General features: G+C 38.8%; 1 protein-coding gene across 1 annotated transcript in view; it reads right to left on the bottom strand.

Annotated features, from left to right (window-relative positions):
• Window positions 1-923: 923 nt before the first annotated feature.
• The window catches only part of COL4A1 (collagen type IV alpha 1 chain), a 193,659-nt gene continuing 181,139 nt past the window's right edge, over window positions 924-13,443 (bottom strand). Inside the window, exons 37-41 of the mRNA XM_019529666.1 lie at window positions 10,384-10,596; window positions 9,041-9,218; window positions 6,312-6,426; window positions 4,994-5,166; window positions 924-2,412 (exon numbers count right to left, since the gene is read on the bottom strand). Of these exons, the coding sequence (XP_019385211.1) occupies window positions 2,331-2,412; window positions 4,994-5,166; window positions 6,312-6,426; window positions 9,041-9,218; window positions 10,384-10,596 (761 nt within the window). The 3' untranslated portion in view covers window positions 924-2,330. The remainder of the gene's footprint in view (window positions 2,413-4,993; window positions 5,167-6,311; window positions 6,427-9,040; window positions 9,219-10,383; window positions 10,597-13,443) is intronic.

The raw sequence follows: 13,443 nt of genomic DNA, 5'->3' as shown, positions 1-13,443 counted from the left end.
GCAGCTGCCTGCCCCTTTGCCCACACAGCTCCCTGCTGCCCCGAAGAACCCCCCGCCCCTCTTCCCCCACCTCCCAGCAGCTCCAGTGCCAATAGGCACCCACCCCCCTTGCATGCCGATACACACACACTCACTCGCTCGCTCTCTCATCTGCGTGCAGCTGTCAGGGCACATAATGCCCTGGCCTCCAATTGCCTTCCCCTGCTCTCCCCAGCCAACCACAAGCAGCTTCTTGCTAGGGTAAACTGGGAAGTGCTGGGAATGCAGAGGCAAAGCAAAATCCCGGACATTTGCAGATGTTTTAAGGAATTGCCCAGATGGAGATGAGAAGAGCCAAAAAGAGGACATGTCTGGGAAAACCTGGATGTACGGTAACCCTAATTCCTACTACTCTGCAAGGGGCTGGGACTTAGCCTTGTTGCTTTCCTACCACAGCACAGCACGAAGCTCCTGCTAGCTCACCCACAGTGACTCCTACATTGCCACAGTTCCTGGACACTGTGTTTCCAGGACTTCACTGGACTCTGGAAAAAAAAATTCTTTTTCTACATTCTGCCTTCCAAAAACAAAGCGAATTTTCTATTTGGTCTCCAAGAAGATACAGTAGTGTGAAGACTGTGTGCGCCGTTTGGTGGTATTTATAAGGGAAATGACAGTCTGGCAAAACTTCCACTGCTCCTGAAGCAAGTGGCCAGTTTTCATTCAGATTCACCAGATATTACTTTCTGTAATCACTCTTTGTAAGAGTGGGACAAAAATATAAACCTGAAATTTTAAATCAAGTTCTATTTTTGCCTACTTAAAATAAGATGACAGTCCCTTGAAAAGTTAACAGTTGACATGGCCAATGCTGTACCTGTAGTTCCTCATAACAAAGATACTGCCGACATCTGCTTGAGGTGCAAAACAAAAATGATCTGGGATTGTACCAAGCTAATGCATTTATTAGTGACTGAGAAAGAAATAATGCTTTTGTTGCTGGATAAGCACTAGTAACAAATAGGTAAAACTTTTTTTTACACAAATAGTTTTATTACAAACTTGAATTCTTAAGAAATACACATTAAAGAAATTACATAAAAGGCCTTGGCATTTTGGTATCTGTATGATCATGTTCTATAAAAAAATCTTAGACACGGATGTGCTGAAACCTCACTATATTTTCATAGAATTCAATAGACCTATTTATTAGACCACTTTGAATAGGGTTTTTAAAACAACATTAACAAAAGTAAGGCCTTTTAAAATTTCCAAGATCAAGTCATTCAGTGTGATTAGCATTTAAAACCCTGAATATTTGAAATACCGAATAAACACTGTAAGCTTAAAGCACGTCTTACTAAAATAAACACAAATAGCTATTAACCTGTGTTCATTCTCTGCAATTTACAGACTTCGGTACTGCAAAGAGCTATGTGACAAAGATATTTCACTTTAGGTATGTTGACATTTAACACTGACACTAAAAAAGAGGAAAACTTACGTAAGCTTCTTTTTCAAATTATAACAAACAAAGCTTGATTTGCCTAACTGTTGACATCTATATAAATTACTAATATATATATATATTTATATTTTTTTTCTGACCCACTATTGGACCATTCTTTATTCCACAGGAGTTTGTTCTACTGCCACATGAAGAAGCTGCATAGTACCAAACATAGCAGAAACATTTAATTGCCCATTTACAGAACCAGTTTGGTAAACCGTTCCTTTTACCTCTAGCCCCACTTAATACAGCAGGACAAAGGCAGGGGTGGGAAATATCAACAGAAAAATGGCACCCTTTGTTTTGAAAACAGGGATACTTGCTGCTTACCCATAGCCTGTAATCCCAAAACTCTTCTTTACATCAGTATTACTTTGTACAGGAACAATACATACATGCCCAAGAATCTGAAATTTTGGGACAGTTAGACATTGGTAACAAGAAGTATATCTGGGGGAGAAAAATTGATCTATATAATACAAGAATTAGAAAGGGAGTCAAACAGTATAAAACTGAACTGCATACCTCCTAGCACCTTTGTGTTTTTCTGGATGAACTCTTGGCATTTTATACTATCAGTGCACTGCATTTATATAAAAAATTTATTTGATCAAAAGTGCCATTTGGCATGTCAACATTTGAAACTTATCTTTGTTGTCTCTTTTCTTCTTCAGCGAGTACAGGGCCAGTAAAGCAGTGTGTGTTAGTTACGCAAGTTCCTAAAAGGCACTTTACTGTTTTCATATGGGACAACAATGAGGTACATATGATACATGTCTAGGCTTCATTGCTGTTAAACAAATAGCACCATGTTGTGTGAAATTAATTGAAATTCTAGTCATTATGTTTTCCTCATACAGACTTGACAACGGCTAACGTTTGAGAGTAGATCCCCCGCTTTCAGAGTTGAAGGAGCAGGTTTCCTATTGAGAAAAGAAAAGAACTCTCAGTGATAGGTAGTACCAAAACACCAGTTTGCAAACTTATTGTGAAGGAGGCAATATCGCAAGATGATGGTTAAGTTTGGATCGGAGTTAAATACTCCTATTTCCATCCCCTCAACACCTTCACTTTCAAGTGGCTGGCTCACTTCAGACATCTGACCACTTCTGCTGGAAAATCAGTTATAATAATTGGTGATTTCCAACTGGTGCAGTGTTGTTCAGAGTCATCTAATGATTGGAGTTTTTTCTTAAACTGGGAAATACTACTTGTTTAATCTGTAGTCTTAGAAATATATAAACTGTTATTTGGCAGGATATTTTTTTTTCTTCTTAGTTTTCTTCTTAATTGCTTGGCTTTTTGTTTTGTCTTTTTTTAATATCACAAGTAGTTTAAGGTAACAGACTTCCCATGGGTCCCCCTATTAATATCTCTGGTTCTACAAGAAACATGTTATTATTTTTAAGATGCTTCTCCCTCACTGATCCTGTGTGAAACACTTGCTTAAATGACAATGCATCAAGTGAAGTCAAATAAATGATGTTTTGGGGTTCAGGGTTTTTTGGTCTCTATAGTAAGCTTAGCTGCAAGGAGGTACTCATAAAAAGCAGAGGTAAAATATTTTGAAACAGATGTGCATTTTTTTCAAATCAGTTACATCCCTTCAGTTTAGTAATGCCTGGAGGTGAGTCAGAGTCGCAGGGCTGGTCCCTTAGTCAGTGCTGTACTGTTTTAGTAGAGGGAGAAACCATCCATAAACCATGCATATGAATGAAGCTCTGTGTGAGACACCATGCATACAAGTGCAACTGCTGGCTTTTCTATATTTTCTTCTAAATAGGCTTATTCTTTATTAAGGATCAATTTTTACCCTAGCATGGAATATCAGTTTTGCCTGTTCTTCAAATCTGAAAACTTGCTTAAAGAAAACTTGGGGACATATATTTATTCTGTATATTTGAATTATTAAGGACTACATGGGTCAAACTGTGAGTGGTGCTGAGATATTTATTCAAACATGGTGGGGGAAGGGTTGCACAAGGCTTGTGCCCCCCACCCCCACCCCATTTAGAACCTAAATGGCACTGACACTGTGAACAGGTTCCTTTGCAAAAGGATGAATTTCACTCAGAGTTTCGACAGAAGACCCATTTACGCTAGTGTACTCAGCATAATACCTGTATGAAAAAGTAGCAGATGACAGAAATCCCTAAACTGAAAAAGCTTTAACCAACCTGGTAGAAAATTACCCTTTAAAGCAGGGGCGGGCAATTATTTTGGGCAGAAGGCCACTTACTGAGTTTTGGCAAGCCATCAAGGGCCAGATGACAGGCAGCCCAGGGCAGATAAATATTAATTTTCTAAATTTTTAGAGGCCCTGCAGGCCAGATAGAATGGCCTGGCAGGCCGCATCCGGCCCCCGGTCCACATTTAGCCCACCCCTGCTTTAAAGAATCAAAGGTAAAATACTAATAATATAAGTTACATCTGTCTGTGTCCATTCTACAGTTGCTGTTTGCTATTGACAAGCAGGTTATGAATTGCTTCTTAACTACCTAGCAGTGAGACACCATAATAGCTGCCTACTGTGGGAACCACTGACAGCAGCATTTCTGTTTATTCTTGATCTAGGTTTATCCCAAACTACATAGTCAATTCAGTAAAAGATATCACCCTAAGAAATCCTACTCTCTTTCATAATTTCTGGACCATTATACAGCAAGAGACTTCCTCCAGCGAAGTCATTCTTTGCACGGGTGGACAGTAAATCATTGTTCAAGCTCTGTAAGTTTCCTGTCTTTAAACAAAATTTAATTTGTGTTCTAATTTGTAGTTGTTCTAATATGTGCTAATATCTGCCCTAATTTATGTGATAACATATAGCAATGAGGTGTGCTCTAAGTTAATTTTAATCAAGACATTAATCTATGCCAACAAAGACTGAGGTCACACAGGTGAAAGTCAGCTGGAGTGGAAGCCAGGAACACTCTTAGATACTTTTGAAAGAAATACTGCAAACATTACATGCTGTAGATACTGCAAAATATACTATTCCTCCTCAAAGAGATTTTGTAATATCATTTTTATAAAAATGATAACTGAATACATCCAGATGGACTTCAGCCAATAACTGGACTATTATTATTAAACTATAAGACAATGATTCTCCACCATGGTGCCATGGCACACTGGGGTACCTTGAGATTCTTTCAAGGGTGCATTGCGGTGCCACACAATATTAGCACTGTTAGGTGTGCAAACAAGATAAGCCTTGAGATTTCAAATAGGAACAGTAGTGTTAAAAACATTTCTGGACTGCTGTGGTCTTTCTGAGTTCTTTTCAGCAGAAGAATTGCTCTATTATATTTCTAGTCAAGAAACAAATGAAAGCAAAGAGCCGACATTTTCTGAGGGGGCACTTGAGTCTAAGAAGGTTGAGAACCACTGCTCTAGAACACTGCTCTTATTATTCTGAAACTAATCTCAGATTGTTGCTCTTACAAATGTGCACCGAACCACAAATATTGATTTTCTTTAAAGGAGAAATCAGCCATAACTTACCTGAACATCTCGTTTCTCTCTACAGTGGCAAGCCAGAAGCTGTAAGCATTTGCGTAGTAGTTACAAGTTCCCCGACCATGGCATTCTATAAAAGGAGCGCTGCGGAACTCCTCTAAACAAGAACCTGGAGATGCCAGAGCCTGCCCAGAGCCCTCGGCACCAGCGCTGGTATGCTGAGGAAATGCAAAAAATGCAATTAGATTAGAAATAGCTAATTCTTTAATTACAGTAGTATATTTCCTTCCATCTTTTCTGTGAAGTGGGAGAGAATGTCCTGCTGTTTTTCTCCTGCTCTGAAAAAATGTTTCACCAATGTGGGGAGAAGGGATTCTAGGAAGGTTGGGAGGAATCTATGAATGGGATAACAAGGGAAGGCTATAGTGGGCCTTGGAAGGAGCATGAAGTTGAAGGCAACTAGGGAAAGTGCAGTAAGCTAGGGTCCAGAGAGCTGTTCATAAGAAAGGGAGCATATCAATCAAAAGTGTCATTGCAATCAATGCCGGCCTAATTTGACACTAGCTAGTAGGGGTGTGTGAAACAGGCAGTATTTGATTTGGATTCGGAGGGTTCCCATTCGATTCAGAGAGATTAAAGGGTCTCCTGATTCAATTCGGATTTGGAGGTTCAGCCACTGAGTTCGGCCGAACCAAAACAGGGACCAAAGCTTCGCACAGCTCTAAGAGCTAGCTAAGGTACTGGTAACTAGTACCAGTGCTAGGCTAGGCTGAGCAGTACAGCACTCAGCATAGCCTAGCTTACTCAGTTTTTACTCAAGCTCCCAGGTAACTTTTGCAGCTCTCACTGAGCTCCATGACTACTTCCAGTATCTGAGCTAACTAGATTAAAGCTAGATCAGGTATGCCAGCCTCAGCTGCAGTCAAACTCAATACAGTATTTGGTGCCCTAGAACAACAGAGATTGGACCCAAGCTTAAAATTATATTTTAAAGCAGGTCCTGTTCATAAAGAAAGGAGGAATAGTCCAAGCATTAGGTTTATATTGCTCTAGGAAAGTGCTACAGCCTGGATACAGTGAAGTAATTGTAAGGCATGTTAGTCTCAGTGTTCATTTGGTCCTTTTTGTAACTGTACTAAACCTATGAATGATGTAAGAATGGTAAGTTTTGTGAGGCAAACTATGTAGCAAGGCATTGCAGCAAGAATTATTACTAAATTATTCTAACATAGCAACTGAGTAATAAACATCCTTTTAAAGTCACCAGAAAAAGCAGAGACCTATTCTACCTCCTCATTTCTCTGAAGTGGCCTAGATGCAATAAATCTATCAAACAACCCAGGTTATATCACAGTACACTTACCATTACAAAGGAGTAACCAATCCAAAGTGAACTCCAGCCTTCAGGGCACAATGGTATTTGAACTGTTTGACTGTGAACTGCTATTACCATGGCAGGAGCCTCGCATACAGAGCATCTATTAAGAATGGGACATAAAGAAACTCTATGTACTTTGATAATAACTCTTTGTGTCTCCTTTCAAGAATTATTGCAATAAGAAATTTTGTATCATAATATGTCAAATAACAGAACCAAAGCAGACTATTTCAACAGGAATACCAGCAATACAGTAATTTTTCCCTATTAATTAGGGACAGTTGAATACCCAAGTTTCATTATTTTTACTGTCTTCACCCAAAAAGTATAAACTGATTATTTAAGTAAGTTTAATTATCCCATTTTTCTCTATAATTACATTTTTCAAAGGTGGCATTTGTACCATATTGTTGTTTCACCCAGGAGGTGAAATGATCAAACATGAAAGCCCTCAAGCAATCATGACAAGAAAAAGTCTGTTTAAGACAGGACCAAATGACAGCGACACCTTGACCTCATGCGACTTCTAAAGAGTGTACCAGCACTCTTGCAGGAACTAAAACTTATTTTGGAAACCAATCAAAGACGTAAAGAGAACCTTTTGTATGCATTCCCTGCACAAGTGCCTTTTGTTTAAGTCTGTGGTCCTTATCTCTGAGTAAAGGACAACTAGCCAACCAACTAGAGCCCTGAACTTGAAATACAAACCTTCAGAGATTTGCAAACAATTATCCTTTTAAGTCTGGTAAGAATATTGTATTTCTGAACTATTGGGACATAAAGTAAACACAAAGTCTAGTCATTCTTTGGGGGCTGGTTGTCTCTGTCTCTCTCTCTTTTTCTTAAACTGCCAAAAAGGTAATAATAAATGACAGTTGTGACTGCAATTACAATTCAGTGGGTTGATATATTTGGCATTGGATTAGGACAACCAGTTCCTTGCCTGTACAATCCTAAAATAGTTCCTTGTAGTAAGCATTGACCTCTTGGTTCGAGGTAACTAAAAAGTGAGTAACTGGATCCTATCATCAGAATGGTAAAGTGAGTGAGTGCAACAAGGATTAAGTTGGATTCTGATAAATCCACAAAAGCAAAGATATTCAGAGTGAATGTCTTCTGTCTTACATGGATATGTATGCTGCCTTCAACTCTAGCACAAAGGCTGCATGGTTATTTTAAGAAACGGCAGGGTAGTTATGGATTTTTATTTTAGGAAACACCACAAAGGAAGAGAAGTAGGGGGAGAAACAGAAAAATGTAAAAGTTGTCTCTGTATTACTTCAAAAGATTCCTGATGCATCAGCGAAGGACCTCAGAACAAAAAAGTCCCTTGAATCTAGATGGACAAGTGACACTTCTACATCTTTTCAATTTCTCGATACAGGATATTGGTGGTTTAACGGTCTTAAAAAAAAGAACCTGAAAGAACACAAAGCCTTCTGCTTTGAAATTACACTCAGCATGTGCAGACATAAAAAAGCACATTAAAATCATCTCATCCTGTGCTATTCCCACTTTGATCCTTTAGTATCCAGGGTCCAACAACACTGTATAGCATCTAAGGAAGGTGCTCCGTACGCAGAAGGCAGTGGATAATTTAAGGCAAATATTCAATACTGGCTTTTAAAGGTCAAGATTTCTAAAGTTAGTCAAGATGATTTTGGGTGCCTGATTGACAACATTGTAAGTGGCTTAACTTTCAGAAGGTCGGCATTCAGACCTTTCTGAAAAACCAGGCTGTTTTAAAGCATGTCCGAAACACAAACAGCCAGAATCATGCTATACATTAGAAAATATTGGGTGAACCTACATTCTGATGTTCACTAAAATAGGCACCAAAAATAGAATTAAATAAAGAAATAGCACATATAAGCAGGGTCCAGCTATACAGCTTGTCTGGGGAAGTTGTACTGTCACATATATTTACAAGAACTGGCCCATAGTTTGTTAGCATTTTACAAGAGGAAGAAATTAATTATAGAAGGAACAGAGGAAATGATTAAAAAATGTAGGGCCAAATCCTCTGATGGTGTTAACCTATGTCAATTATTTTCAATGGCGTGATATCTATTTTTGACAGCTGATAATCTCTACAAGAAAAAGATGATTAGTATATATACTGCAACTGGGTACCACTGCAATATAGTGTGCTTTACAACAGACAACAATGGTTATATTGAAGCATCAAAGCAATATTCAAAGTAATGAACAAAGTGTGGAAGCATATGGCTTGACAAATAAAGCTGATGTGGAACAATTCAAACAGGAAAAGATACTGAACCTTGAAAAGCTATCTGATTGATGAAAACACAGGAATAACTTGCAAAATAAATTTTGAATACAATTCAAATTGGTTATTGTTTAACTCAATTTTTTGCAGAATTTTTAATGTATTAAATAAAATTTATATTTCAGTTTGTATCAAAATAATATTTCCTGTTTTGGATTTGCCCTACTGTTTTGAGAAGAAAGCAAGCAAGCAAGCATTTTCATTTTCATCCAATTCCAGTGAAAGGGAAAAAATCCATTTAAATAGTTCCTTATAAAAAAAATAGAAAATTCTGAGTAAGGATGTTCTGAATAAAGATTTTTTTCTGACATTTCTTTTATAGTTCTTTAAAACCATTTTCTATTAAAATATATGTTGAAGAAAATTTTTCCAGTCACTGCATTTTTAATATGTCTTCAGCAACTTCAATAGAAGCAGTACTTACCGACTGATGAATGGCTTGATATTGTCACCTGTGATAGGAGCCATACTCATTGGCATGGGTTCAGGAGTAGACAGCCAGTAGGAATAGTCATTCCTTGATGCAAAGTTGCATACATTGTTGATGTTGCAAAATAAGAAAGGCATTGTGCTAAATTTACGAAGACAGCTTCCTGCTGTGCCTGAAGGTACAAATAAATGATTCACATGTTAACTCCTTTCTACTAAAAAGTGGCATCCGGCATATTTCAATTAATGAACTGTGGTCACATTCTGTAACATTTAAGGTGCTAAATTGCACCCTTAATTCTGAAACTCATTACATGACTTAATTAAATTCCCTAACTCAAAGTAAAATGCCACTAGGTTCTAGATTGTGACCTAAGGGGCAGCATAGGATCATAGCAATATGACCCTTTTCATAGGGAAATAGGTCTGGAAAGGATTAAGTGTTTGTCTAACCCTCCTTTGAAAATTTTCAGGGATCATAATTCTGCAACTTCTTTAGGTTGCCTGTTCCAATGCCTGACTACCTTCATAGTCATAAATTTCTTCTTAATATCCAGCCTAAATTCCTTCAGCTGCAGCTTGAGAATAGTCTTATCTCCATCGTCTCTATCATTCTTTAGGTATTTGAAGAGTGTTATCAAATCCCTCCCCCGCCCCCTTCTCCCATTAGTCTTCTCTTCTCTGGGCCCTAGTTTTTTCAGTCTTTCCTCACAAGTCATGCTTTCTGGGATTCTATTCCTTTTTATCACTGTTGGACTCTTTCCAATCTCTTCACACCCTTCTTGAAGTGATGGGCCCAAAACTGGACACAGCATTCTAGGTAAGGACTCACCAGTGCTGAATAGAGCAGCAGAATCACTTCCCTTCATTTGCAGTTGATGCTCCTATTAATATAACCCTGTAGGCTTTTGGCTTCTACCTGTTTCCCACCAAAGTCAACTGGAATTCTATGCATGTATCTGAGCTCTCAAATGCCATAATTTTGATGATACCATGTGGAACTGTGTTACAGAAGCACAGTTTTTCCCATTCAAATATTCCCAACAGCAGCCTCAGAACATCAGGGCAAAGCAAGGAAAAGGCCATTCTTACATTTCTGAGGCTTCCTAATAAAAAAATTCAGTGTTTCCCCTGTGTATTAATACACATTTGTATAATACAACAATAGTATAAAGCGCTAGGAGTGCTAAATGCAATGGTGTCATCTATCCTGTCCCTGAAATACAAGTATATTTATAGAAGCTGCATTTGTTTAGCTTGGAGTGGAATAAAACTGTACAGCACAGTCATTGGCAGTGTATGCAAACATCTGAAATGATTCATTCTTTATTCTCTTACCCAAATCCTGACCATGTGCCCTTTCATTGCCTTGTACATAAAGCAAGGAGTAACCATAGTACATGAGTTTAGTTCCAAATGGACATGCTGGTTCCTCAGTGGTTTGACTGTGTCTAGTAACAAGGAAACCATGAGCAACAGATGCTGCACCTGGTAAACCCATTGCCCCAGGTAAACCATCAGGGCCTGGTGGGCCTGGGTATCCTCTTGGGCCTGCAACAGAGAAATTCACATTTTACCACATTTTGTCTCTAAAAATGTTAACTAGTCCCTGAGTCAATTTCATATCTATAATCAATTTATGTAGCTACTATATTGATACTGTACTCTGCTGTGCAGACCGTCAATGATAACTTTTAAAACTATCAGGAAACCAAGCTTGGGAAAATGTTTTGCATTTAATCTTAAAATAGAATGAAGTGTGGGAGGGGAGGCGGGAGGAGAAGGGAGCTAGGTGGACTTTGTTCGGTACTGTTTGTTCCCTAACTCCTTCCACTCTCACATATACTGTAAAATAATTCAAGCAGTGAAAGTGAAAACAAAGTACTCTGCTTATTAAATGTTTTGCAGAATGTCTACAGAAAAAAGTTCCAACTTCAGATAACGCTGAAATTAATGGCAGCCAGAGAACTTCTGTCTGCCTGTTAATCATTATTAAGGAACTGAATTATTTGCAGCAAATTGCAATACGTATTAAATGAAAAAAATGTTTTAATACAATATTAGTGTTATGAAAATAGAGTTTCAAAAAGGAAATGTTTTTCCTGCAATGATTATGTGGACACATTGTGTGCCTTGTTTGTATTTTTCAACTTAAAAAATAATACAATGGAAGTTTTAAATTTGTGTGTACAGTATCACTTAAAATATTGCAGGAAGGGCCAAGGAGGAGGGTATCTGGCTCATCTCTATTAGGGCTGTGCAAAACACCATCATTTTATTTTGACGTCTGTTTCGCCATTTCAAAGGGACAGTATTGCATTTCATTTCATTTCAAAGCATTGTCCTGTTTCGTTTCGTTAAAACGGTTTCGCTGTTTTGACGCGTTTCGGCGCTTTGCCCATAGGCTAAAATGGGGAATGATGAAAATACCTAAAACTTTGTTATTTCTTGCCTGATTTGGATGAAAATTGCACGGATGGTAGTCCCTTCTGAGGGCATGAAGCCTGCCAAGTTTCAAGGAGATAGGTGCAGAGGTTTCTCAGAACCTGCACCTAAAACTTTAAAGAGCAAAACTTGTGACACTTGCTGGCAGCGGCAGCCTCCTGTCATCTGGCGTGCAGATCCGGGGGGGTGCAGGCCCCTGGATCTGCACTAGATGACAGGAAGCTGCCACTGCCACCTGGGACAGCCCATGCCCAGTACCAGGCTGCCGCTGGCCCCAGGCAGCAGTGGCAATCTCCTGTCATCAGGCCTGGTGGCAGGAGGCAGGGCAGAGGCAGGGCTGCACTCTGCCTCCCACCACTTAGCTAAGCTCCATGGGGCTGTGGAGATACTCAGAGTGCAGCCCGGTGGCGGGAGGTGGGCAAAGCCAGGGCTGCTTTGCACCTCCTGCTGCCAGGCTGAGTTCCATGACACTGCAAAGCCGCTCAGAGCACAGCCCTGGCTCACCCGCCTCCTGCCACTGGGCTGCTTCCAAATGTTTTGGGTGCCCTCGTTTCCTTTCGAAGCTGTTTCAAAGCTTTTTGTTTCCTTTCGATTTTGCTGTTTCAAGCTCAAAACGCATCAAAACAGCTACGAAACAAAATGCTTGTCGAAATTTCACAGTCTTAATCTCTATCCCACCGACAACATAGGTTGGATGTACTGGAAAAAAAGGTCATACTGTCCTGAAGGATCTTCCCTTAAGAATGCAAGTTCTTCAGGCTGCCTCAATGGTTCTTGCAGGATCCTTGTCACAGGGACACCCACACCCAGATATGTCCTCTATTGTTCTACAGAAACTATGGCCCATAAAGCCTTTATGGTTTAGAAGAACAAAGTTATTTTGGACTCATTTCTTATGGAGCTAATGAAATTTTTATCTAGAAGGTGTAACTTTTGATGGGATCAGTTGGCCATTGAGGAAAAATAAACCTATGTAAAGCAGCAAACTTTTTCAAGCCCTTTGTCCAAAGCAAATTTTGTTTCTAATAAAACACAAACATGATCTTTTTTCTTACTGAGTGATGTTTTATATAAAAGGAACACACTGTAGGTGTTAGTAAGTGTTCTACATCTGTCTCATCCTTTGTAATGTTCTCATTCTTATGTCATATTTTCCCCTTCAAATACTTGTCTAACTCTTCCTTCAGACCAAATTAACCTGTTCCTGTTGTTACAGAAAATTCCACATGTGGTCTACCACCTACCAATCTCTAATGAAATTCTGCATAGACTCCTATGAGTCTAGACCTTCCTTAATATCAGTCCCTGTCCCTCATTTTTGAAAACAAGTCACTATTGTTTTCCATTTCTGTCACAACCGAGAAGTTTCTTCCTTTCCAAAAATGCAAACTTAGTTTCTTTGTCTTTTTTTATAGCCAATTCAACAAAAAATTGAATCACTCTACTTAGCCTCTGTAGTACCCTTTCCATCTCTAATATTATTGTTACAAGAAATCCATCACTAAGGACAGTATTCCAGTTTGTGACTTCATTCATAATTCTTCCTGTGCGGTGATGTAACAATTTCCCTTTTTATTCAAAAACTCTATTTATTTTTTTGCTGCTAACAATTTATGAGGGTTTAGGATTCTTTCCAATGTAACGATGCATTTCTATAACACAAGAAAGCTCACTTAGGTTTTAGGTTTTCCAGGAAATATATATAGAAGCACTGAAATCTCAAAAGTAGCAGATTAACTTGTCTTTTGTTAAATCCTGGTGGAAATCTTTACCAGTCAGTCCTTTACAAGGAGATTAACAAACACCACAACATTTTCTCTAATGTCCTTTCTGGTCAGCAAGTCACCCCAAAATTCTCATGGAGGCTTCAGCCATTTCTTCAGTAATCTCATGTTTTTAAATGCTCTGAATGGTTTTTTTTATTGTCTTAGCTTCTTGTACAATCTTTATATC

The sequence above is a fragment of the Crocodylus porosus genome, unplaced genomic scaffold, assembly GCF_001723895.1.
Source record: "Crocodylus porosus isolate Cpor-Errol unplaced genomic scaffold, CroPor_comp1, whole genome shotgun sequence".
Lineage (NCBI taxonomy): Eukaryota > Metazoa > Chordata > Crocodylia > Crocodylidae > Crocodylus > Crocodylus porosus.
Note: the sequence above shows the minus strand (reverse complement) of the source record. Positions and strands in the feature narration are given on the sequence as shown.